The 26817-nt window shown below is 33.1% G+C and overlaps 1 protein-coding gene and 1 non-coding gene across 3 annotated transcripts in view; both read right to left on the reverse strand.

Moving 5' to 3' along the window:
* The window catches only part of ACAP2 (ArfGAP with coiled-coil, ankyrin repeat and PH domains 2), a 139918-nt gene that overhangs the window by 26731 nt on the left and 86370 nt on the right, over window positions 1-26817 (reverse strand). For both annotated transcript variants that reach the window (XM_027582805.1, XM_027582803.2), the window contains exons 6-10: window positions 26225-26408; window positions 22259-22303; window positions 19271-19366; window positions 12194-12268; window positions 6690-6802 (exon numbers count right to left, since the gene is read on the reverse strand). In XM_027582805.1, coding sequence (XP_027438606.1) covers window positions 6690-6802; window positions 12194-12268; window positions 19271-19366; window positions 22259-22303; window positions 26225-26408 — 513 coding nt within the window. The remainder of the gene's footprint in view (window positions 1-6689; window positions 6803-12193; window positions 12269-19270; window positions 19367-22258; window positions 22304-26224; window positions 26409-26817) is intronic.
* On the reverse strand, window positions 11157-11319 carry LOC113919134. The gene has a single exon (XR_003518861.1). It is a non-coding gene; the product is annotated as a U1 spliceosomal RNA (small nuclear RNA).

Consider the following 26817-nt stretch of genomic DNA (forward strand, 5'->3'; position numbering starts at 1 on the left):
GAAGCAAAAATTCTCATCAAGCATGAAAGGTAAAACTATTTGGTCATTATTTTAAAATTAGTTTCATGTGAGATGATTTCTATTGTAAATGTTATTAATCTATTAGCAGATAGAGATTCTACCTTTTCATTGATACTAATACAAAGCACGAGAAAATGTATTTAGACATATTTAGAATTTTTATTTTAAAAAATTAAGTTATTTCTCCAAAGCTGTGAAAATGATTAGATGCTTTTCTATTTTTAAGCTAGACAGACTGTTAGGTTTTCTTGCTACTTAAAAAGGCATCACCTTTTCCATTAAAATAGAGATGTGTTAAATAAGCATCTAGATAAAACCAAGTGACTTGCCTCTAATGCAAATCATCAAGATGCAGGCTAGAAAAGGAAGAACTTCTGGGTTTCTTTGTTTTGGGACACATAGTTAGTTAGAAATGTTAAAGGAAATACCTATAAACAAACAAAATGGTGCAGCCCTGCCACAAGGATGACATGCAATGGAAACAATCTCTGATATTGATTAATGTGGTAACAAAATACTACATAAAAACCTGATTTTTATGTAGTAAAAATCTGATTATTAACTTTATAGATCATATATATTTCTGAAGCCCAGTTCCCCTGCCATCTATCTGCTTCTGGGTGACTCTCGCACATCTTCATTTTTTTGTACACTCAGGGAAGACACTATAAATTCATCTTAACTTTGACATTTCCTAAGAAACAAAATTAAAATGTACCTTACATAGAAAAAAAAAAAAAAACTAAGATCTGTATGTTGTACGACACTGTCTCCCCTCCTCTGCCATTAAAGAAAAAAAAGAAAAAAAGATCCAACTACAGTCATTGACACTGATCAAAACTTTAATCAGGTAAGTAAAATGGAATATAATTTTTAAATTGCTCTTATAGGATAATCCTAGCTATTATTAACATTTCTAATAAAAGGAAAAATGGGAGAGTACTTAATATTTCAAGCTCGTGCTGCCTGCAATTTGGAGCTACTTTAAAAGATAATTAAATAGAGGTGCCTGGCTGGCTCGGGGGAGCCAGAGGAGGAAGAGGAGCATGCAGCTCTTCATCTTGGGGTCATGAATTCAAGTCCCACGTTAGGTGTAGAGAATACTTAAGCTTTAAAAAACAACTTTTTAAGATAATTAAATAATAAAAAAGACAAACTTTAGAAAGCACTGAGCTGACAACTATACTATATTCTACAAAATTCAGAAACTGACCACAAAGCTAAATTATAAGACTGTTCTTTAAAAAACAAAATTTCTTGGCTCATTAAGAAAAATAATACACCACTTTATATCTATCCCAAAGTGAAATAACTCAATAAAGACTTTAGACCAAAATACTAAATTCATAAACAATTAGATATTATTGACACTGAAATACCTATGAGAGCTTCCAGATAACAAAGCATGGAGGTAAAGGAAAAAATATATAAAAAAAAACTTAAGGGTCTTTTACCATGTTTAATCATGAGTCCTAGAACTGCACTTGAAACCAAGAATAAAATGTAAAAGTAAAACTTCTAAATCTGTAGATTTCTCACTAAAACTATAAAAATGATAGATTTACACACATATTCATATATGTGCAAAATAGGTGAACATTTAACAAAATTAAAAGCTTCAGCATGTGGGCGCCTGGGTGGCTCAGTTGGTTAAGCGACTGCCTTCAGCTCAGGTCATGATTGAGTCCCACATCGGGCTCCCTGCTCAGCAGGGGGGTCTGCTTCTCCCTCTGACCCTCTTCCCTCTCATGTTCTCTGTCTCTCATTCTCTCTCTCAAATAAATAAATAAAATCTTTAAAAAAAAAAAGCTTCAGCATGTATGCTACTATCTTTCAAATTCAATTTAATTTTTCCCAAGGAAAAAGACCAAAATGTTAAAACAAAAAAGCTCTAGGAATTGACAATTTTTATTTTCAATAAAACTAATATGATTATTACCAAAGGCGCTAATTCCTAGTTACTGTTTAAAATTTCTGAAAAGTGTTTACTGGCTTATTTTCCTTAAAAAAAAAAAAAAAGATACAAAGGCATTTGTATCTATACAATTCTATATCTCTGGGGAACTATAAATAATATCAAATGTTCTTTTCATTTTCAATTAAAACAAATAGAGGCTATTGGCAATGAAAAGATAATTCCATTCCTGAAATGAAATGTGTGTATTTTATTCCCAATTTAAAACATGAGACATTATATCCATTGCAAGTAATCCAACTGAAATGCAGGTTAATTATGAGCTTTCTCGTGCCAAAGAGGAAATTGGAGTAAGGCAGGAATGAGGGGAAGGAAGCCATTTGGTACCTGATATGATCGGGCTTTTTCCTGTCATGTGAAAAAATGGGGCAGGATTAAAACATAAAGGAAAGGTGGTAAAAGAATGAAAACGCAAATGTGCAAAATAAGCAAAGGACTAGCATGATATGAAAATAAAGCAAGAATTAAAGAAACAAGCTTAAGCTCAAACCTAACAAAATAGTCAAAAATATCTGTTGCATTTTGTTCTCAAATTTATACATGTATGCATTTATACAATTCTAACTCTTAGGAATCTGAAATGCTAGTATTTCAGAAATATTCAAAAATTTTTTTTTATTATGGTATAAAAAGTTCTGGTAGGACTTAGCACACTTGGGCATACCTCTACTATTATTTTTCTGCCTCTATGGTAATAGCTATAAAATATAGTACTTCTCCTCTTAATAAGTTGCTCCTAAAAAATTAAGGGCAATAATCACTAAAGATATATCTTCATAAACCTGAAACAAAGGAAAACTTTCCATAAGGAAAATAGGATCACTAATTAGGAATTTCAAAGATTATAAAATATCATTAGGCAAATAAACCTACCTCCCACCTGCTCTCCCCCTTTTCATCAATGACAGCAGACACTCAAAGGCCACACATAAGTGGCGTATCTTTAATCTATGCATACACGTCTTATTTTAAACAAAAGGCCAATAAAAATAAAATTTGTATCTCTGCTAGCAACATATATAATACTTTAAGAAACTGTATAATACATTTTATGCTTTTAGCTATATTTTCTAGTTCAACAGACTGACCATAGCATGTTAATAATTGTTTCTTAATTCATTTTACCAGCTTACTATTAAATAATCTTAGTATTTAATTATTTTCTTTGTTCATTCATCTTTCTGAATGTATCATAAAAAGCAAAAGAGACATATAGGTACGAATAATCCATCTGGCACTGATTCGAGTCTGAGGTTAAGCTGCCACACTGAAAAATGGCCTGATATGGAAAGATAATTTTGGTAGCTCTCACCTTTTCAGAAAAATACGTATTATAGACATATAAAAATGCTGAGACACTACAAACTAGAAATCTGAAACCGAGAAACAAATCCAACAATTCACATAAGACATAAAGTGTCTCACTCCTTACACTCTTTCAATCACATCACACAACATATAATCTCTTCCGTAAAATTTCAAATTAGAGAATGATGCTTAGATTTTATGAAGCACCGGGACAGGTTTTAAAACTACCTGGGAATTCTTAGTCAAATACACATTTCCCACAGGAAATAAGTCTTTTTTAAAAGTTGGCTTAAATGAGTGATGGGGATTAAGGAGGGCACCTGTGATGAGCCCCAGGTGTTCTATGTAAGTGTTGCATCACTAAATTCTACACCTAAAACTATTATTATGCTGTATGTTAACTGGAATTGAAATAAAAATGAACAAATAAATAAATAAATGTTGGTTTTGAAAATATTACATGCCACTATTCCATAAAACTATAGATAATGGCAAATTTGTCATATGATTGGTACCTTACAGTGACTACAAGGAAAAGTGTTCCCTAAAACTAATCTACAGACAATCTAAAGAAGATACATAAACAGTAAGCAGAAAAATCTTTATGCTTGAAACTGGAATCCTAGATTTAAAGTTGAGGTACAAATATCACAAATACAGTCTTTTATTTGAAGTCTAATCAAATATATGAAATCAAGCTGGATAGAGAACTAATTAGAGAAGGACAGACTCTACAGTCATAACAGGTAAAGGGAAGGTAACTGCCAAGTACTTCCTGAGATTAGATTTTTTATAAACTTCATATAAGAAATTTAAGATACAGTCCAAATTTTTAAATTGAAAAGCAGAAAAAAATTCTAAATAACATTTAATAGATTTTTCTTCTCCCTTTCACCGTTACTGACCTATAACCTAGAAAATATCTAAAACTTTTGTTTTAAGGTTTTGACTTGTTTTCTATGAAGATACTTTTATACAATGCTTATATGCTATGTTCCTTAGAAGTCTGCTTTTTACTGGTATTTTCATGAAAACACTCTTTTTAAAGGCATATGAAAATGAAATAATCACTATCCATAATTTTTCTAGTAATGTAAATAGACTAGGAAATTTGAATAGTTCCTAAGTTATTTTTAAAAGATTTGACATATTCTATTTTATCAAAACACAAATTTATATGGAATTTCCATAGCACGTTAAAAAAAAAATAACAGGTTTTAGGCCTCAGTCTTGTCACAGACCAGCTGTGTGACCTTCAAAGAGCAACCATCTCTCTGCACCTTCATTTCTTTTCTAAAAATTAGGATGTTGAAATATGATCCATGATTCTAATCAATTAACTATCACCCCAGTACAATTAGATGGCATCTCCCTTAAAGAGCAGCCTCATTTCCAAAGGCATTGTCTTTTCCACTTTACAAATGGAAGGTAACATGGGCGCCTGGTTGGCTCAGTTAAGCGTCTGCCTTCAGCTCAGGTCTTGATCCCAGGGTCTTGGGCTTGAGCCCTGCATTGGGCTCCCTGCTCAGCGGAGAGCCTGCTTCTCTCTCTCCCTTTGCTGCTCCCCCTGCTTGTGTTGCTCTCTCTCTCTCCCTGTGTCAAATAAATAAATCTTTAAAAAAAAGGAAGGTAATATGTCTACAACTGAGAATTTAATAGTTATTCCCTACTTGCTTTTAGTTACATTTTATTATCTATGTCAGTTAATAGAATTCATGAAACAAATAATAAAAATGAAAGGTCCATGCTTAAATTAGAATTAAATTTCTCCTATTGCCTTAAACGGCAATGCAATTTTCCACTAACACTTACTGTGCTTCATTTTGAAGTCTGAGATCATTTCTCACTGGAGTAGTCCATGGAAGATCATTTCATTTCTTCTTAACATAATGGTATAGTTTCTACGGATTTATTGTATTTTCACTGTGTTAAACCTTAAGTAGGTTGTTTTGAAATCTGAAGGTTAAAATTCAATTCTAACATTACCTCATGAAACTGTACTGGTTGAGAAATCTTTATTTTTAATTATAAAAATGTGACACACTATTTTTTAATTTCCTATTCTGGCTATGAAAATTTGCCAGGAAAAACTTAAAAGATTATTGTCTTAACTTAAACAGCTTAGAAAACAGAATTTTAATTTTTCATTTTCACTTTACATTAGTTACAAACACTGTTTCTACACAGACCACCTTGGTTGGTCCTTCTGTATTCATACATTATTTTAGAAGTTCTACATAATTCAAAGAGGCTTTAATATTAAATATAATCACTTTCTAGTTTATATTCATCCTCAGGTAAGGAAAAATTATTTCAAATAAAAACACACCTCATAGATTTAAATATCTGGCAATATCAAATGCTACGGAAATGCTCAATAAATCACTGACATTTGAAAATACCAGTGAATATTTTTTCCATATAACCTCATCACCAAGAAATCAAAATAAGTGCACTAGAAATCCATTTTAATAGATTAAATATTCAAGCATTAGTTTCCATTTAAATTAACAAGAATGTATACTAAATTAAATTTACCAAGAAAATTTTATTTATTTTGCTAATGTCCATTTTTTTAAAAAAGAAAACAAGCTTCTCTATCATTAAGTGAATTCATGTCCTGTTCATGTAGCAAATAAAACACATTCAACCAATAATGTAAATCAATTCACCAGAACCCAATGTTACTCTCAATTATTACTAAATTGTTCTACTTTTTTGTTTTTTTTTGCAAAAACAGAGGCATCCTTGAATAAAAGACTAATCATTACTTTTTGGAAGGATGATCCTGAGTCAACACAATTTTTTTTTTTTATGTTTTAATGTCTGAAATTATTTCACTTTATATTAATACAAAGGAAAACAAAATATTTTATATATTTATATAACAGACATTTACATGATTAATATTTTATAAAACCAGTTTAACAACAACAAAAAGTAACATTTTTGTAGCCATCAAGTTTAGAATAAAGGAGCACCAACTGCCACACACACTTCACATATAAAAACAATCTCATTTCCTAAAAGTCCTGGTTAAAGTTATTGCAAAGTTCAAAAGATCAGTAAAAATTTGTAAGCAAACACTAAATTAAAATGTACATAAACATCACACAGAGAAGGAACCCAAAGGAGAAAAAAATTCTTGCTTCCTGGTTTATACTTTGCTTAAATTTTATAGTTTAGAATTAGTGCTATCATTTTTCACTTGCTTCTTAGGATCCCCTTTCCTAGAAGGGCAACTTATCTTCAATGGACTGGGTTCAAGAAAGTTATTATGGATGGTGAATTTAAAGAATTATGAAAGAAAGAAAGAGCTGCCAAATCACAGGGAAGGTCAGAAAACAATGTCCCAAGATCAAGACTAGTATTTGAAATATATTACCTGTTCCAAGTTTTGAAGGCATTGCTGGCTCGTTTGAACAGATATCCTTCCATAACAATGCCATTTGCAGCATCTACATTATATTCTAACTTAGAGTCATCACTGGAGAAATCCTAAACGAAATAAAAAAGTTTGTACGATTTGATTAAGTCCTTTACACAACAAATTTATCATAGAGAAACAGCTCAAACCACAGAAAAGCTTTGTATTAAAACAGTTATATTAACAATAGTCATTAGAAAAGGAGACACCTAAATGTTGAATAATAGAAGAATGCTTCAACATATAAAGGTATTTCAATTCAATGGCCTGTTATGCAATAATTATTATAATGACAATATTAAAACACAGATGATTATATAGAATAATACTCTGAAAAACAATACAAATTACATACACAGTGATTAAAGGCACAAAATATTATGTGTACAAATAGACAAAAGGAACAACTAAATATAATGCATGTTACGTTTAAAATGTTTTCATTTTCTCCTAATATTGTATTATGATGTGTGTGATATCAATTTAAAAAAAAGGAATATAGATATATTTAAACTGAGATTACTTAAATCTACCACTATTCTCTAAGTATATTACTATTATGGTAGTTTTTTAATATGACAGAAGCACTAACTCCACTATTGGGGAGTTCAGAAATAGAATAAAGGCATTTTTTTCCTAAAATAAAATTTTGTTTTGCAAACAATCACATTTTGAAGTGGGCACACTGAGCTCACTTTTTTATACGGATTATGGAATGCCTCATAATCTTCTATCATTCTAGACATTTTAGTCTTCGCATGAATTCAAACTTTCAATTTTCCTCTAAGGATTCATGAAGTTTTGAAATCAGAAAACTTATATTTTAAATACTTCCTGATGGGGCGCTTGGCTGGCTCAGTAGGTAGAGCATGCAACTCTTGACTCAGGGTACTGAGTTCAAGCACCACGTGGGATGTAGAGATCATTTAAAAATAAAAAATCTTGGGGCCCCTGGGTGACTCAGTTGATTAAGCGTCTCCCTTCAGCTCAGGTCATGGTCCCAGGGTCCTGGGATGGAGCCTCACATTGGGCTCCCCACTCAGCAGGGAGTCTGCTTCTGCTTCTCCCTCTCCCTCTGGGCCTCCCCCACAACTCGTACTCTAATAAATAAATAAAATATTTTTTAAAAATTAAAATAAAAATATTTCTTGATGAACTTACAAAGTAATTTGTACAAAAACTGCAAGACCGCTATTATCCCCAATTTTAAAACTCTAAAAATCATTCTCAGAACTTTCAAAATTACTTCTGGACCAATAATCAAAGTTAGAATATTATCCTTTTAGGGAATAGCAAACTCTGTCTTGAGAAAGATTTTGGCAGAAGCTACATGACCCTCTGCCAAGAATGCTGGATGTGAGGGTCCTCCCCTAGAGGGGAGGCAGAGTAAGAATCACCTAGGAACCTTCCAAATATAAGCGTCTACAAAGATGGAAAATGGAAACAATAAATTCAGAAAAACAAAATTTATTAAAAACCTCTGCTGACATCTCTCAAAATTTAACCATAAAAATATGCTAATCCAAAATAATCAAATGAAACAGAATTTATAAACAAATTGCTACACTTTCTCCTTTTTCTTTGAAAAAAAATCAGGAAAACTTTAATTCCCTCATTTAAAATTTATTTGAGGCTGTAATGTATTTAATTATGCACACAGGATTATGTCAGCAATTGACATAATTGAGTTTGGCAACATTCTAAAGGTTTCATTTATAACACTGGCAGTTTTTAATGACGCTGATGCTACTTAAAACATTAAAATATAACCTCCTTGAAGTACAGTACATTATAAGTATTTTTCTAATTTTCAACTATATTTCCTGAGATAGGTTGTCTTCGATTTACTTACTATTAATATCAATTAATATTGTATAATACTTAAAATGTGACAGATTATATGATTTTATAATGAAAGTAATAACACTGTATAAAATATATAATAAAGTATATAATACTATAATTTAAATATATTGATGAGCTGACAAATTAGGAAGAAATACTCAAAGGCAAAAGATTAAGTGAAAGTAGGAGGCTTGAAGAGGTAAGCTGATCAAGGAAGCCAGATTTCACCTTAAGGGCATTTGCCTCATCAGAATTTGAAGCTTTGGTGTGAGGCCCAGAGAAGAGAAGGCAAGACTAACACTGACCAATATTTTTGAAATTGCAACCAAGACAAGAAGGCCCATTATCACTTCAAGATTATGTTAGAAGTCCTAGCCAACAAAATAAAAAAGAAGTGGGGAAAGAATCAGAAAGGAAGAAACTATTATTATTAGCAGATGATATGACTTTGTACAAGAACATCCAAAAGAATCCAGAGATAAATTAGCATTAAAGAGAGCTTAACAAGAAAACAGGTTTCAAAGTCAATAGAAAAATCAATTTTATTCTAATATGTAATAAAAGTAAACAGCGAGAAAAGAAAATTTTAAGACATTTACAATAATATTTGCAATATAAGTATCTAGGAATAAATTTAACAAAAGATGTAGAAGAAAATATCAAGCTTATAAAGGATGCTAAAGAAAACTTACAATATTTCAAGCTCATAGAAGACATTATAAAATAAAAATATCAATCCTTCTCCATATTGATTCATAGATCCAATGAAATCAATCAAAATCCCAAAAGCTATTTTTATGCAACCTCAAAGTCTGCCCCTGAAATTTATATAAGAACACAAAATTTACACAATTCACTTTTGAAGCAGAGAATGTAAGAGACTTTACTTTGTCAGATATCAAGATATACTATAAAGCTAAAATAATTAAAGCAGCATAGTATTGGCACAATTAAGACAAAAAGGCCAATGAAAAGAATTGAAAACCTGAAACAGACTTCACATGTATGCAAACATGATGTAAATCAGAAGATATAATAGAGTAGTAGGGAAAGAACACATTTTTTAGTAACTGATTCTGGATCATCTAGATACCAATATAAGAATACAAGAAAATTGGATCTCTACCTCACGCCATACACAATCACCCAATTACAGATGGTTTTAAGGTCTAAACATAAAAGGCAAATCTATAAACACTTAGAAGATTATACAGGAGATATATCTTTATGATCCTGGGATAAGAAGGACTTACTAAACAAGACACAAAAAGTACCAAACATAAAAACATTAAAAAAAAAAAACTATGTGAAAATTAAAAACACATATATCCCCCCCCAAAAGGCTTATATCCAGATGATATGAAGAATCTGATCAACAGTTAGGCAACCTGTTGGAAAAATGGAAGAAAAACTAACAGACATTTCACAAACAGGATATCCAAAGGACCAATAGGCACAGGGGAAGGTACTTGAGTTCATTAGTAACTAAAGCATAAATTAAAACCACAACAAGATGTCAGTATCTACTCACCAAAATTAGCAAAAATTAAAAATTCTCACAATACCATGGGGTGGCAAGGAGCACTGAGAACTCACACACAGTGCTGCCTGTCAGGAATGGTAACATCATTTTGGAAAAGTAATTTAGCATTTATCTACTAATACTGAACATATATATACCCTCCGAACCAGCAGTTTTACTCCTAGGTATAAATATATCAGGAATATGTACACATAACCAAAAGACATGTACATGAATGTGCATAGCATCATTGTTTCTTTAATTGATCAATTTCAATTCTTGAAAAATGTAAATAATTACATTAGGTACATTAGACATACTTTCCCTTAATTTTTACGTGATTGAATAGTTTTCTTTTCTTTTTTTTTTTTTTTTTTTTTTTTTTTTTTTTTTAAAATTAATGCCGCCTTGTGTCAGCATTTAAGGGCAAAAAAAAAAAAAAGCAAAACAGCATTACTTTCTTTAAAAGTACAGCAGTAACTATTATTTAAAATCAAGTAAATTAATCTTAGATTCAATAATCTACTACTTTTGGCCCTTTAGTACAACACTGAGCTGTGTATACAACAGGGAAAGATATTAAAAGATACATAATATTCATTAAATAATTCAGTTTAAGCCAACAGTCACAAGCATCTACAAATATCATGATCTCTCATTTTAATTAGAAATGACTGGTCCCAATTTTTAACAATCTCTCCATGGTAATGTCATTAACACAAATTACCCAACCAAAAGTGAGTCTAACTTTAAACAAAACAAAACAGGAAGTTAGTCTTACCTAACTATAACTCGAACTAAGTTAAAGATGATCCAGTAGAAAATCTTTCCCTTTATAAATAATGTTTCTCTTTGAATGTTAATAACCCATCACCAATAAAATTTTCCTTACTTATATTACTGACTTCACTTTAATGTTTTTCTACTGACATCTTTTATGTCAGATCTAGTTCCCTGGTATTTTAAATTCTAAATAAACCATAACAAAAGTTGATCTGACTGGTCAATACCAAAGGAACAGATTCCTTAAAGCAATGCTAGAAGGCATCCTTTTTTTTTAAGGTGACACATGAACAGGGTGCCCCACTACCACAAATTATGCAGTCAAGTTTCCCACATTTGGGGAAATTCCAAGGGTCAGCACATTTGGAGTCAATGGATAAGCCTGACCCTGGGAAAAACACTTTTGTGATCATGCTATCTCCCTTGCCAGGTAAGTACAGAAGGCATCTTGTCACATACTTGTATTATTAGATTCAACCTCCAGTTCTCTCCTTTTATTTTCAGATTACCACACAAAAATATCACTGACTATGTAAGACAAAATATTGTTGAGTTCCAAGTTAGCTGTATTCAAAGCTCTCCACACACAAAAATAAAAATGTGTCATATTTAAATTTCCATTTTAAAAATATCTTTTTCAAATAGTTTAGCTAAGCTTAGGCAAATTAACAAGTAATGCACGTAAATTCCAGTATCACATGAGAGAGGGCAAAGGCTGCCTCAGAGTAACTATAGCTGTTAAGTCCACAATACCAAACACACACTGATGCAAAGATGTTCTCCACTACCCTCTCTGCCTACCCCCCACCCCACACGCTACCCCCCCTCACTCACACACTTTACAGGGATTGGTGATATCCTAACCGAAACTGTAAATAGCAGTTTAAATTCTAGGGCCATTTTTTAATTAGTTAAGATCCTATGAGATTGGGGTGCCTCGGTGGCTTAGTTGGTTAAGCATTTGCCTTTGGCTCAGGTCATGATCTCAGAGTCCTGGGATGAAGCCCTGCTCGTGCTCTCTCTCCTCCCAGCTCGTGCTCTCTTTCTCTCTCTCAAATAAATAAATAATCTTAAAAAAAAAAAGATCCTTTGAGTTCTTGCAAAGTGGTTCAAAAACATGGCTTTCAAATACTGCCTGACCATCTAAAAAATATTTTACTTTTCACAAAAAAAAGGAGGAATTTTCTACCCAATTAAATTACTACATCAACTTAAAGGATTTGTTCGAACACAATGATATCTTGCTGAAACCAATAATCAAACAATTGTATAAAATGGGAATTACTCTCCTGTAACTTTTCTTATCAAGTACCTTTTGTTGAATGGTGGAATGTTTTTGCTCCATCTCTCTTTTCTCCTTCGCTGCATCCACAACCAGTCGATCCAGCTATAAAGGGGGAAAAGGGAAAACATTAGGCAGACTTAAAAATTAAAGAAAAAAAGGTATGATCATTTTTTTAAAAACATACTCTCAATAAGTAAGCCAATTTAAGTTTACTTAAAAAGGCATTTGGCTATAACTTTAAAATGGAAGTTCTCTCTGGTATCAAATCCTTTTTAAGAAAGTCTATAACTCCCCCAGGAAAAACATTTCTAAGAACAGTTGTAATACCAAGCAAACATGACAGGAGGCCTTGTCAGAGGCACTACAGTGATAAAACAAACTCCCGGAATAAGCAAGAGAACTCTAGTTTAAGTTGCCTGCTGACCCCTGCAATTCCAGTAGTCAGAATCAAAGACAGAAAGAAGATACCCTGGTGACTTTTTCCCCAAAAAGCAAAAAGTAGCAGCTATGCTAGTGTGGGGCCAGCTCTCCTAAGTTCAAAATAACAGACACTTTCAATCACTCAAAATGCTTCATGTTTTCAAGTTGGCTTCTTAATGTTATCATCAAATCTAAAAGGCAAAAAAACAAACAAACAACAAAAAACAAAAAGTCACCAGATAAGAGAGAAAGCTAAATAATAAAATTTTTTAAAAAGGAATAATAAAATAGTAATCATTCATAAGGCCAGGGTAAAATTGACATTGTTTTTAAGGTTCTGTTTTAAAAGCTCAAAAAACTTAGGAAATCATAAATCTCATTTCTTTCTTATTCCTTTCCATCAGAAAAGATGATTTTCCAGTATTATGATAAATGCCCTGGCTTCCTGAACTACTCTTTGCTGGAATAACAAACAATTGGGTTATAAATTATGTGAGTCTACTCTTCTAGACCGTGATGTATATCATTTCATCTTTGAATCCCCACACCTCTGATTAATGTGGGATAAATAAAAAATAAAAATGTAAACATCAATAGGAATAAGGAGAAAGATAAAGTATTAAATGAACAAATGTTTTCATTGCTATCAAAACAAAATTTTAAAAAGCCTTCATAAACAAACCATTTGGTCCTTTATTCACTATTACAAATGATGTTTTTTTCCCCTATCAGAATAATTTTGGCCACAGAATTTTTCTTTTGTTTTTTTTTAGTTAAAAAAAATTTTTTTTAGGGATGCCTGGGTGGCTCAGTTGGTTAAACATCTGCCTTCAGCTCAGGTCCTGGGATTGAGTCCCCCATCGGGCTCCCTGTTCAGCGGGGAGTCTGCTTCTCCCTCTCCTGCTCCCCCTGCTTGTGCTCTCTCTTTCTCATTCTGTCAAGTAAATAAGTAAAATCTTTTAAAAAAATTTTTTTTAAGTTTTTATTTAAATCCCAGATAGTTTTTTTTTTTAAGATTTTATTTATTTATTTGAGAGAGAGAGAGAATGAGAGATAGAAAGCACAAGAGGGAAGAGGGTCAGAGGGAGAAGCAGACTCCCCGCCGAGCAGGAAGCCCGATGTGGGACTCGATCCCAGGACTCCAGGATCATGACCTGAGCCGAAGGCAGTCACTTAACCAACTGAGCCACCCAGATGCCCCTAAATCCCAGATAGTTAACACATAGTGTAATATTAGTTTCAGGTGTACAACTGGCCATAGAATCTTAATTATCACTGAATATTAATAAAGAACCAAAAGAAAACACACTGAAACAGAATTATCACTACTATAAATAGTTGATTTAGATGGCAACTATACTACTACACTTGAGGATCTAATGCATACATACATTAGTGACATGTAACATTGATTTAATGGGTAATGCTGGTACATGCTGCACTCGGAAAGTGTCCTCAATATTTTCTTATACTGAATGAGTGAAATAACCATTATACCATGATTTTATATCCTTTAATTGAACGGCATATAAATTTTATCCATTCAGATTGAAGTGAGGTATAAGGCAGGCCCTAAGATTCAACTAATATTTATAAACTTGTGTGCATGTACCTTCCACACTAGTACTGCAATGCAAGTGATGGTTTTCTGCCTGTCCCATCAGTAGTAATTCCTCGGCTACATCCAACCTCACTGCTATTACAGCAGAAAGCGGGAAAATTCACCTCTCTCTGCTGGGGCAGAAGTATAAAGAAAAAAATGTCTCAACATGGTAGAGGGTTGGGGAAGGTATGAGTTGAGGAGATGTGAAGACTAACAGTCTTGTCTCCTATAAGCTGGGATGATATCAGGAAGACAGTCTGGAGCACATCAGAATGTGTCCTATGCTTCTATTAGTCTTGGACATGAGGAGTTTTACAGCTACCTATAACCAGTCAGGTGCCCCCAATCCTCTGTGTTTGGAATCCCCTCTACTCCTACCACATCAGACATCAACACTTCTCTTTCAGCGTTCCAACTTCTCCCATTTCCATCTGCTTATATATTTGTGCAAATCCTATTACCTTAAAAAAAAAAACCTTCCTCCAACTCATATCCTCTCCAGCCACCATCTTCCCCCTCTCTTTCCATCATAACACAACTTCTGGAAAAATCTTCCCTCTTCTTCGCTTGTCTATTTCATATTCATCTACCCATTATTAGTTTAGCTTCTACCACTCAGACCCTCTACTCTCACAAAGGTAACATATAATCTTCTTGCTGCTAAACCCAATAGGTAGTTCTCAGTCCTGGGTTTACTGGACCTTCTTTCCAATACTTGTACTGGTAACTACCCTCTCCTTTTTGAGACATTCTTTCTTTGGCCTGCACTAACACTATCGCCCAGTTTTCACCTCCTCTCTCATCTATGCTTTAATGGAGATCCTCATACCTAACCATTTCTTAAAAATATGTCATTCTTATTTTTCATTTTTTGAGGAACCTCCACACTGTTTTCCAAAGTGGCTGTACCAACTTGCATTCCCACCAACAGTGTAAAGGGGTTCCCCCTTCTCCACGACCTCTCCAACATTTGTTGTTTCTTGCCTTGTCGATTTTTGCCATTCTAACTGGTGTAAGGTGGTATCTCAATAGAGCTACCCTATGACCCAGCAATTGCACTACTGGGTATTTACCCCAAAGACACAGATGTAGTGAAAAGAAGGGCCATATGCACCCCAATGTTCATGGCAGCAATGTCCACAATAGCCAAACTTTGGAAAAAGCCGAAATGCCCTTCAACAGACGAATGGATAAAGAAGATGTGGTCCATATATACAATGGACTATTACTCAGCCATCAGAAAGGATGAACACCCAACTTTTACATCAACATGGATGGGACTGGAGGAGATTATGCTAAGTGAAATAAGTCAAGCAGAGAAAGTCAATTATCATATGGTTTCACTTATTTGTGGAACCTAAGGAATAGCATGGAGGACATTAGGAGAAGGAAGGGAAAAATGAAGGTGGGGAAATCGGAGGGGGTGATGAACCATGAGAGACTATGGACTCTGAGAAACAAACTGAGGGTTTTAGAGGGGAGGGGGTGGGGGGAAGGGTTAGCCCAGTGATGGGAATTACAGAGGGCACGTACTACATGGAGCACGGGGTGTTATTCGAAAACAATGAATCATGGAAAACTACATCAAAAACTAATGATGTACTGTATGGTGACTAACATAATTAAAACAAAATTAAATTTTAAAAAAAATGTCATTCTTAGGGCCCTGTTTGAAGCCAGATTCTCTTTTTACTCTATACTAGTGGCCCTTGACCTTAGTTTACAAAATCAAAATCTTTAAGCATACTGTTCTAGCACTCACATTTTTCAAAATAGCTTTCAAAACACAAAAATGATTTTGGGATCCCTATTAACTCTCCTTGGGTCAATTCACCCACTCTTGTGGTTACAATTAGCAATTATATGTTACTGACTCCTTTAACCTAGTTTTTTTGTTTTTGTTTTTGTTTTGTTTTGTTTTTTGAGCTCCAGATACACCCACTTAGATGTCCTATCATCAAAATTTAACACATTTTTTAAAAGATTTTTTATTTGACAGAGAGAGAGATAGCAAGGGCAGGAACACAAGGAGGGGGAGCGGGAGAGGGAGAAGAAGGCTTCCCGCCGAGCAGGGAGCCCGATGTGGGGCGCAATCCCAGGACCCTGGGTTCACAACCTGAGCTGAAGGCAGACGCTTAACCGACTGAGCCACCCAGGTGCCCCAAAATTTAACACATTTAAACCTCAACTCATCATGTCCCTCTACCTTCAAATTGGCTATGTCTTAAATATCCCTCAAGTCTACTTGTTTCTATCCCTACTGCCATGTTCCTAGTTCCAGATCCAGTTATCTCATAACTGAATTATTCAAAGAATATCTGAACTGGCCGCCTCCAATCAGGCTATGTTTTCCATGAGCTTAGAGGCTTTTCAAGGACCTGAAAAATTATGTGAGAACTGAGAGGGGGAAACTGCAAAACCAAAATTAATAAATGTCTAAAGTATACAATTATTTAAACTATTCAACTGTAATCCAACTCATTTGTTTATAAATTATATTTAATGTAAGATGAGGGTGCAACATAATGCTTGACAGAATGTGGGGAGTGCCTAGAGCCTAGGAAGGTCTTGCCTTCCTCCCAAGTCTGGGTTACAGGTTCTATCTGTATGTTCCTATAACTCTCTGATCCTCTGCTATGTGGTAGAGACAGCCAGCTATTCCCCAATATCCATTCTCTCTTTCTATCTTAACTAAAGAACCCCCAAATTCTAGTAGGTCACATGATTATCTGGCATTAAGTTTTTATCTCCCAGTTTTCCTTGCAGCCTGTATGACACTGGGATGTACACAGAAGTGGCCCTACAATTTCCAGGAGACATCCATAAAGAGAATGCATCTTTCTTTCCTCTTTCCTCTCTCCTGATAGCTAGAATGTGGGTATGGTAACTTTGAACCATGAGGTAGAATTAAAAAATATAAGCCTGCATCCCTGCATACCAGGCCTTTGACTTACATAGGGAAATAAAATTTCATCTTGTTGAAGCTACTATTTTAAGGTTTCTATCTATCCCATGCAAATGAGCAAGTTCTCAATTTATATACCCAGACACAACACTGAGCACAAAGAGTAATTGTCTGGTGACTTGTTGGTTTCCTCCAATAGATTAAATTCTATAGAGCCTGGGAACAGTATCTCTGCAACTCATGGTATATGCCCTGCACACCATCCCAAGACACACACGTACACACATATGTGTATGCACCATATTTACTTTTGGTCAATGAATGCAATTCTTGTTACACTCTTACCTTTTTCCTCATTTCCCTAAACTCTATTTTTCATCCTTAATCCCCTGTCCTCAAAAGGTAATATGAACCTATATGGGGAAAAAAAATCACCTAAAAATTGATACTATTAAATCCAGATGGCTCACCAATCAACAAAAAAAACTGTCCCAGAACAAATCTAATACAAAGTTCTGCTCGGTTATCAAAAATAATTTGAATGTAATGAAATTTCTATATAATACTGTGATATATGTATAATCCACACATGTGCATATGTGTATAAAATAAAAAAGTTCCCAAGACTTCCATAATCTTAAGATTCTAAAATGTTATTAGTCAAAATATAAAGAGTATAGCTCAGATAAAAAATCAGTAGGATTTTTCAATTATCCAAATATAAGAAATGAAAAAATAAATCCAGCTATGTATACTATAAAACAGACACTTTGTTTTTAAGTTTTCCTTTCAACACCCTCACATGCTGTCCATAACATATTTTTAACTTCAATCTTCTTTTTGGTTACACATTTAATCCATACATAAATCTTGTGCAGCATCAAACTTCTTCATTAAATAAATGAAATGTCAAATTTCCCAATATGCTAATTTTTTCCCCAATATGCTAAACTTCTTTAAAAGTACAGACACCAGAGCGAAGGCAACAAAAGCAAAAATAAACAAGTGGGACTACATCAAACCAAAAAGCTCCTGCAAAATATTTTCAAATCATGTATCAGATATAAATGTCCAAGGTATTTAAAGAAGTCATACAACTCAATAGCAAAAAAAAAAAAAAAAACACTTTGTCTTAAAAATGGGCAGAGGATCTGAAGAGACATTTCTCCAAAGAAGACAAACAGATGGCCAAAAGGTATATGAAAAGGTGCTCAACATCACTAATCATCAGGAAAAGGCAAATCAAAACCACAATGAGATATCACCTCACGCCTGTCAAAATGGCTGTCATCAAAAAGAAATCACAAGTGTTGGTGAGGATGTGGAGAAAAGTGCACTAGTGGTAGGAATATAAACTGGTGCATCCACTATGGAAAACAGTATGGAGGCTCCTCAAAAAATTAAAAACAGAACTACCATATGTTCCAGCAATGCCCCTTCTACATATGTTCAATGTACACAAAGATACTAATTTGAAAAAATATCTACATCACCATGTTCACTGCAGCATTATTTATAATAGCCAAGATACAGAAACAACCTAAGTGTCTGTCAAAAGATGAATAGATAAGAAAATGTGGTGTATATATATACACATGGGACTATTATTCAGCCATTAAAAAAAAAAAGGGGAAATCTTGCCATTTGCAACATAGATGGACCTTGAAGGCATTACACTAGGTGAAATAAACAGGCAGAAAAAGACAAATACCATAGGATTTCACTTATATGTGGAATTAAAAAAAACAAAACAAAACAAAACCAAACTCACAGATACAAAGAACAGACTGGAATTTGCCAGAGGTGGGGGATGAGTGGACAAAATGGGTGAAGGGGGTCACAGGTACAAATTTCCAGTTATAAAATAAAGAAGACCTGGGAATGTAATGTACAACATGGTGACTATAGTTAACACTACTGTATCATATATTTGAAAGTTACTAAACAGTAGATCTTAAAAGTTCTGAAGATAAGAAAAAAAATGTTTAAGTCTATGGAGTAATAGTTTACCTTCTGAGGTGGTCATTTGACTATAACTATGTGTGCATTAATACACACATATATCTCAATTATTTTATACACCTAAATTAATGCAATTTATGTCAATCACATCTCAATGAAAAAAATACAGATATCAATGCATAACACAGAATCAAGCAATACAGTACAATATTACCTGTGCACCAAGATCCTTCATGTACGGCCCAAGTTCACTAAATAGATCATACCCTTGATGGAAGAAGGCCAAATGGGCATACATAAAAGATAACATCTAGTAAGAAAAAAAAGTTTAGCATTTTAAAATCAATTCTTAAATATCCTGAAATTTTTAAAAATCTTAATCTTATCTAATGTTTAAAAATTATTCCTTAGAACTGAGTCATTTTTCTTAAAAGAGTATTTCAGAAATATTTGTGAAGTGAGAATAAATTATATTTAAAAGAAATCTCTAAGTGGTTTAAAATTTTAAAAACACCCCAAATTTTAGTTGTTTAGATTATATCCAGACAATCAAAATTCACATGGTAATAATTGAAAGAATCAAGTTTTCAATACTTTCACCATCTTCCCAGGTACATTATAAGATACCATATTATATGCCTTTCAACCAAACTCACTAGCAAAACTTTAAATTGCAAATAAAACATTAGAAAATTAGAAGAGGAAATATGAAGCTCTCAAAATAAAACAATCACACTTTATAACCGACTAGGATCACTAAACACAGTCCAAAGTAGGGGAATGCTTATTTTCTTTCTCAAGATACTGAAATAAAATGAGTCAACAGACTTTGCCAATATGGAGGTTTCTGTATATTCATTCCCAATATCCAAAAATGTTGCTAATAGGTTAAGATTTTTTCCAGGTTTTCCTACATTTTACCTATTCATGAGAGAAAAATCACCCTTATTTTTATTTGTCATTTTTATATGGGAAGAAATTTAATTCAATCATAATAGTGAAAGAATCCTCCAAACATCCATGTTTATTTGTAGCAAGATGAGACATCTGTTTAATTTTCTGAAATTTAAAATAGGTCCTTAATATTCAAGAATGCTTCAAAAGAAAATTTTTTGAAGAGAAAAACCAATTAAAGCACAAACACAAAAGGACAAAGCTCAATAAAAGATTATTTTGTAATTAAATTAACAGTAGTTATGCAACTTTATGAGTGTAATAAAAAAAATTATATAAAAAAGAGGGTGAAAGATGAACAGCTACAACTACATAAAAATGTAAAACATGCCTGCACATCAAAACATATAATAAACATATTAAAAGATAAATGATAAACTAGGAAAACACATGACAAAGGGTTAATAGTCTTAAAATATAAAAGATGTTACAAATCAGTATGAAAAAGATGAATACTTAACAAAAAAACAGGGAACACAGAGGCCAAAAAATATACAGAAAAAAATTCAAACTCATGCATATTTAATACAAACTCATTTGTATTAAAGAAATAAAAAATTGAACAATGACATGACATTTTCTATCTATAAAATTATATGTAGAGTAGGAGAAATTAATACCCAGTGTTGGTAATATAGTTCACTTTCACATACTACTAGTGGAAATGATGTATAACTCTTAAAATTTACCATTATCTTTTAAAAGTTTTAATAAATGCTTAAACCCTTTGACTAAGTAATCTCTTGTCTTAATCTATCCTAAGGAAATAATATTATTTATTAGAATGATCACTATAATGCTATTCTTTAAAGTCAAAAAACATGGAAATTACTTAAAAATCCATTAATGGATAAAACTAATTTATGGCCTAGTCAACTGACCTGCAAACTATATCTAGCCCTATCATCTGTTTTTGGATGGCTTATGAGCTAGGGTTTTTACATTTTTAAATGTTTGAAAGACAATGAAAAGAAGACATGAAATTCATGACATGTGAAAACTATATGAAATTCAAATTTCCATGTCCATAAGAAAAATTCTTATTAACACACAATCATGCTATTCATTTACATATTGTCTATAGCTGCTTTCTCATTACAACATCACAGTTAAGTAATTACAACACAGACCACAAGGCCCACAAAACCTAACATATTCACTACCTGGCCCTTCACAAAAAAAGGTTGCATACCGCTAGTATATTCACATGGTAGAATTCTGTATGGCCAGGAAAGCCATTGTTAAATAAAAAATACTCAATAACATGTGATGATTTTGTAGTTACTATCAAAAGAACAAAGTTATAAAACATATGTAACAATGACTATTTTGTTTAAAAAAATTAAATGCAATTTTAAAACACACATACACATTCACATACATACATGCCCACAGAAAGAGAGGAAAAAAGATGAAGATATATGCCAAGATATTAATAGTAGTTCTCCCTTGGTAGTAAGATTTATAAGTGTTTAAATTTTTTTCTTCATCCATTTTACTTTCCAATTTTCTACAATTAACACATATTACTCTCAATCTGGAAAAGGAAGTAGAGGTAAAGAGCAAGTACAATGTACTTTCCTGATAAGAAATAACATAAATATAGAATTTAGGGAAAAGCTAGGTGGGGACAAGAATCAAAAGCAATTTAGGCATACCGTTTCGGGGGTAAAAAACAAAACACTTCAGTGAACAGAGAGGAAAAATTATTTCTAAGGTTCTCAAAATGTGAAAGATTGCAATGTCATACCAGTACCATCCCATGTCCACTTCTTTGTTAGCTTTAAGGTTTTAAAAAATGGTCAAATGAAAAAGTGGCCATAGAGGCTCAGGGAAAACCATTATCCTCAAATTTCACCCCATTTGTTTTCAAATGGCACTCTAAAGAACAAACCAAAAGGATGAAAAATCATCAATAACCCGGGAGGAAAAATTCTCTAAATGATACTATTTATGCATGCCCTCAATCTCAAATATTTAAATGTCAATTATTAAGGAGCTCACAGTGTGTTAATAGAGGAGATACACATAAATAACTGTAACATGAAGGAGACAAAAAAGTGGTTAAGTGACATAGGAGAAGTATGAAAAGATCTGTAAGATTAATTCTAAGCCTGGAATAAACATATTTACATATATATATACACACACATAAATATACACATATATGATGCTGCTTTAAACACTTATATATGTACACTTAGATGATATTAAAATGTTGAAAACATCATTTCAATAAATATCTTACTGATTTTAGGATTTCTGATCTCCTTTTTGATTGAAGGACATTAATCTGAGGGAAAATACACTTGGTTAATTACCCATGCATTTATTTTAAAAACTAATCTACAATGCAATATTGTAAAATTTGATTTTTCTGATAGTTTGATACTTTTCCAGAAAAGTAAATAAAATCAAAGTTCAAGTTTTTCACCCTTTGACCCACGTTTTGCAAAAACAGTTAAGACAAACATACCAACAAAACTCTCATCTATTTTCAACTCAAAGAAAAACTGGCCATGCATAAGTCATAAATACTGTAGTGATAAAACTATCACTCTGAGAGACATATCAATTTCTTAGAATTCCATCTTTTCCCCATCCTCCTTATGTAATTGCTCAACTAGACCCTTCAACATGTATCCTTAATGCAAATTCTCATCAATTTTTGCCACTACTACCAAACACCATCTTACTTTTCTAGACTGTTGCAATAGCGTATGAACTTGTCTCTCTGTCCTCTTGACTCTCTACAATCCATTCTCCACACAGCAAACAGAGTGATCTTTTCAAAATATAAATAAGATTATACTATGTCCAACTTAAAACCTTCCAACTTCCTCCTGTAGCCTTCATGGCCCTCTGTGATATCACCTCTCTAACCTAGTTTTCTATTACTTTCCCCTTTCTGTGCTCCAACCACAATCCAAAACTACTCCCACCTCAACACTTTCAAACTAGTTGTTCTGTCTTCATGTCATAACTGTCTGCCCAGATAGGCATAAGGCTACCTGTTCCAATCAGGTCCCAGCTAAAATACTATCTCCTCAAAAAGGTCTAAGTAGGCCCTATGTACTCTCTAGTACAACAACCCTATTTATTTCCTTGATAACATTCATAACTACCTTATATTTTCTTATTTACTTATGTCTTTTCCCTGGTTAAAGTGTGAGCTCCGTAAGATCAAGGAAGGTCTTGCCTTATTCCCAGCTGCATTCCGCAAGTGGTACATAGTGAGGACTCAATAAATATTTGTTAACTAAATTAACAGACCTCAAATAATATTTTAATTAAACTAAACTTACTGAAAGATCAGTAAATTATGAAAGTTGCCTTTGTGGTATCTCTCCCAACTCTGGAAATTCTTAACAAATATTTTTTTTTGTCTATTATATATCAGCTTAATGAAATTAATGTTTATACAAAAAAAGAATCATCCACTTTTTGCTAATATTGTCAAAAGATTATAGAATATCTTCCTTTTTGATATGTTCTTCCCAATGAATATTCTGTCTGTTTTATAAGATAATTTTAAAGCACTGATCAGAAAACTAAAAACACACCAAGAAAAGTCCAAATAACTATGCTTAATGAGCACTAATTTCCTTTTTATGTCTGTTTCAAGGCCTATTCAGTTTTGAGAACTAAAATATTAACTTTCAAATGCTCTAAGTAAAAGCAGAGGCTGCAGATAACCTATTATTCAGACTTTGAAAAATGCCAAAAGTGCTTCTGTTTTATGTATTTTTTTATGTTGGGCAATGAAAATAGCATGTACTTGGAAAAAAAAAGTAAATTCAAATATTTAGAGAAGCTAAAGCATGACAAACTTTATAAACTTGGATATTACTTACTACACCCTAAAATAGCCACTTTAGCCATATAATAAAATGACACAAGAGTTCTCATCAGAAAAATCAAATAAGGTAATAGTTACAGGGGACATGGGGATCCTAACTTAAAACTACTGGATGAGCACTAAATGAAATGGATAATTTATTTTCCAACCACTAGAGGGAAAGAATATAACCTAGGAGTAGAAAAGAGATATAAATACATAATTATAATAAATGTGATTAAGTGCTCTAACAGCAATGTGTATGACAATATTATGACAGCACAGAAGAGGCAAAGGCAAGGATGATTCACTTTGCCTGGAGAAACTTGTATAACTGACCCCAGAACAGAGAACAAAGTGGTAACAGGACAGGGAAGAGCAATGCAAGAAGACTAATTTTTTGAGAACATCTTAATACTCCAGATAAGAAACAATAAAGACTGGTGTTAGGGCTGCAGCAGGGGTAAGAAAGAGCAGACTTAAGAGGTACACAGACCTTTTTTCTTTTTTTTTTTAAGAGTGAGAGAGTGTGCACCAGCGGGGCGTAGGGGAGTGGGTCACAGAAGGAGAGGAAGAGAGAGAATCCCAAGCAAGCACCACGCCCAGTGCGGGGCCTGACTCAGGGATTGATCTCACGACACTGAGATCATGACCTCAGCCCAAATCAAGAGTCAGATGCTCAACCAACTGAGCCACCCAGGCGCCCTAATACACAGAACTTTTTAAGGCAGTTTTGATTGTTAGAGCAGCTGAGAATGAGAATATCTGATGTAATTCTCCATGTGACTTTCTAGGATTGAGTAAGAGGGTGTTGGCATTCAGTTAGGTAAGGGTAAAAAGAAGCCATTTGGAAGAAGGCAGTTTTCAGTTGTGAATCAAAAAGAAAGAGGGATGTCTGAGAAAAATAGATTTTGTCATCTATACATGATGGTAATTCAAGCAAGGGGCATGAGCCTTTCAGGGAAATCAAAAGGTCAGAAAAGAATAGGACCAAGAGGGAACCCTGAAAAAGAGGTTGAAAAGACGGACAAAGGAGAGAAGCCCAACATGGACACTGAGAAGAAATACAAATTAACAGAAGTTAAGAAACAGAAGCTAAATAGAAGTTAATGCAACCTAAAAGTGGTTTGAGATAAATCAAGACAAAAGTATATTTCAAGAAAGAGAGTGCGGTCCACCATTTCAGTGAAACACAATAGTCAAGTTGGTTAAGAATTAAACTGTATCTAATGAGTAAGACCTTAGCATGAGCTATGTCAGTGGAATGGGATAGGAAGACAGAATTCATCCTACCGCAGGAAGTGGACTAAATGGAAGAGAGCTAATGGGAGAAAGGAAATACAGAGCATTCCATTCTAGAAGATTCTAGTTAATAAATGGAATGCACTTCATTGAGGTTTATCTGAGGCGCGATTATTGCTAATTGAAAACTTTAACTTCCTACTTACTGAATAGAAACTTAAAAAAAACTTAGTCATTTTCTACTGTTTTGCTAAGTTTTCTAAGTAGTTTTTAATCACTAATTTGTATATGGTTACTTATTATTTTTTTAAAGAAATAATCTGTGATTGCTAGTTAACAATCTCTGGGGACTCCACTGCTGTTTTGTAAAAGGAGATTCAGACAAACTAATTTCCTGAGCTTTAAAGCTTTCAACTCATGATATATAGGAACACATCAAGTACATGTGAAATAATGTACACTTTGCCTTCACTTTTCATGTCTCTCGAATCCCTCTGGAGACCTATCACATTCAAACTGATTTCAATTATACATAGGACCACAAGATCACTAGGCAACTTATCAAATACTGATCTCTAATTTTAAAAAATAGCATGTAATGCAATTATGAGAACACCACTTCTAGAAATATTTTTCATTTGTCAATATGGTATGCCTTAATACCTCTAAGAATCTACTCTAAAGAAATAATCAGAAATGTGGCAAAAGATTTATATACAAAGATGTTATTATCATTTACAATTATTGAAAACTATATTTTCACTATTGCCAGTAAAAACTGGCAACAATGTCTGATAAGCAGTATTAATTAAATTAACCTAGCAACTCCACAGAATAAAATAAAGCGATTAAAATGCTTTTTACAACATTTAAAAATGTTGTAAAAAACATTTTTAATGTTTACATTAAGTATCATGTTAAGTGAAAAGGGGAAGAAATCAGAACCAAAGGTATACACATGTACACACACACATTTATGTGCATACACAGATATACAGACAAGTGAAAAGTCTTCACAAAAGATCATGGCTTAATTTTAGACTCAAAGAAACAGTATTAGTTCTTCTCAGTGTAATCACTCAAAAGTAATGACATATTTAGTAAGCATTTTTTGAAAACATATAATAAATATACCTGAAGTACATAGTCGAGGGCTATATGTCGAAAACATTTTCTTGTTGCTGTCAGAATGTTCGTGGCTTCTTCAACTTCATGCTGTTTGTTTCTTTGTACTTGAGCATTTTTTACTAATGCATTTTCTTTCTCTTCACTGACTTTTTCAAATTGCTTCTTGGCATCTTTGAATTTTCTAAGATCTCTAAAAAATAAAAACAGGAAAACTTCCATAAATCCTACTGTGGGTGATCTACAAACCACACTTTAAGAAATATCACTCATTTCTTGTTGAGGGAAATTACTGGGCCAAAGGGCATGAATATATTCTTAAAACACACATACATACAATCTTTGATAAAAAAAACCGCATACCCATAAAGGGTAATGGTTTCCATTTCAGTATTCTGAAACCCTTGATTCATTAATGATCTTAGATAAGTACTTTTTTCTACCAGAGAACCAGGCAAAATGACTTGAAAACAAATGATTTTAAAATAATAAAGTAGACCCGAGAAAGACTTTAAAGTCTAAGAAGCCATAAATTTTCATGCATACATTCTATAAGGACATTCTGAACGTTAGTCTATTATTTGGAAAGAATCTGTGAGATA

This window comes from Zalophus californianus, chromosome 1 (genome assembly GCF_009762305.2).
Source record: "Zalophus californianus isolate mZalCal1 chromosome 1, mZalCal1.pri.v2, whole genome shotgun sequence".
Classification (NCBI taxonomy): domain Eukaryota; kingdom Metazoa; phylum Chordata; class Mammalia; order Carnivora; family Otariidae; genus Zalophus; species Zalophus californianus.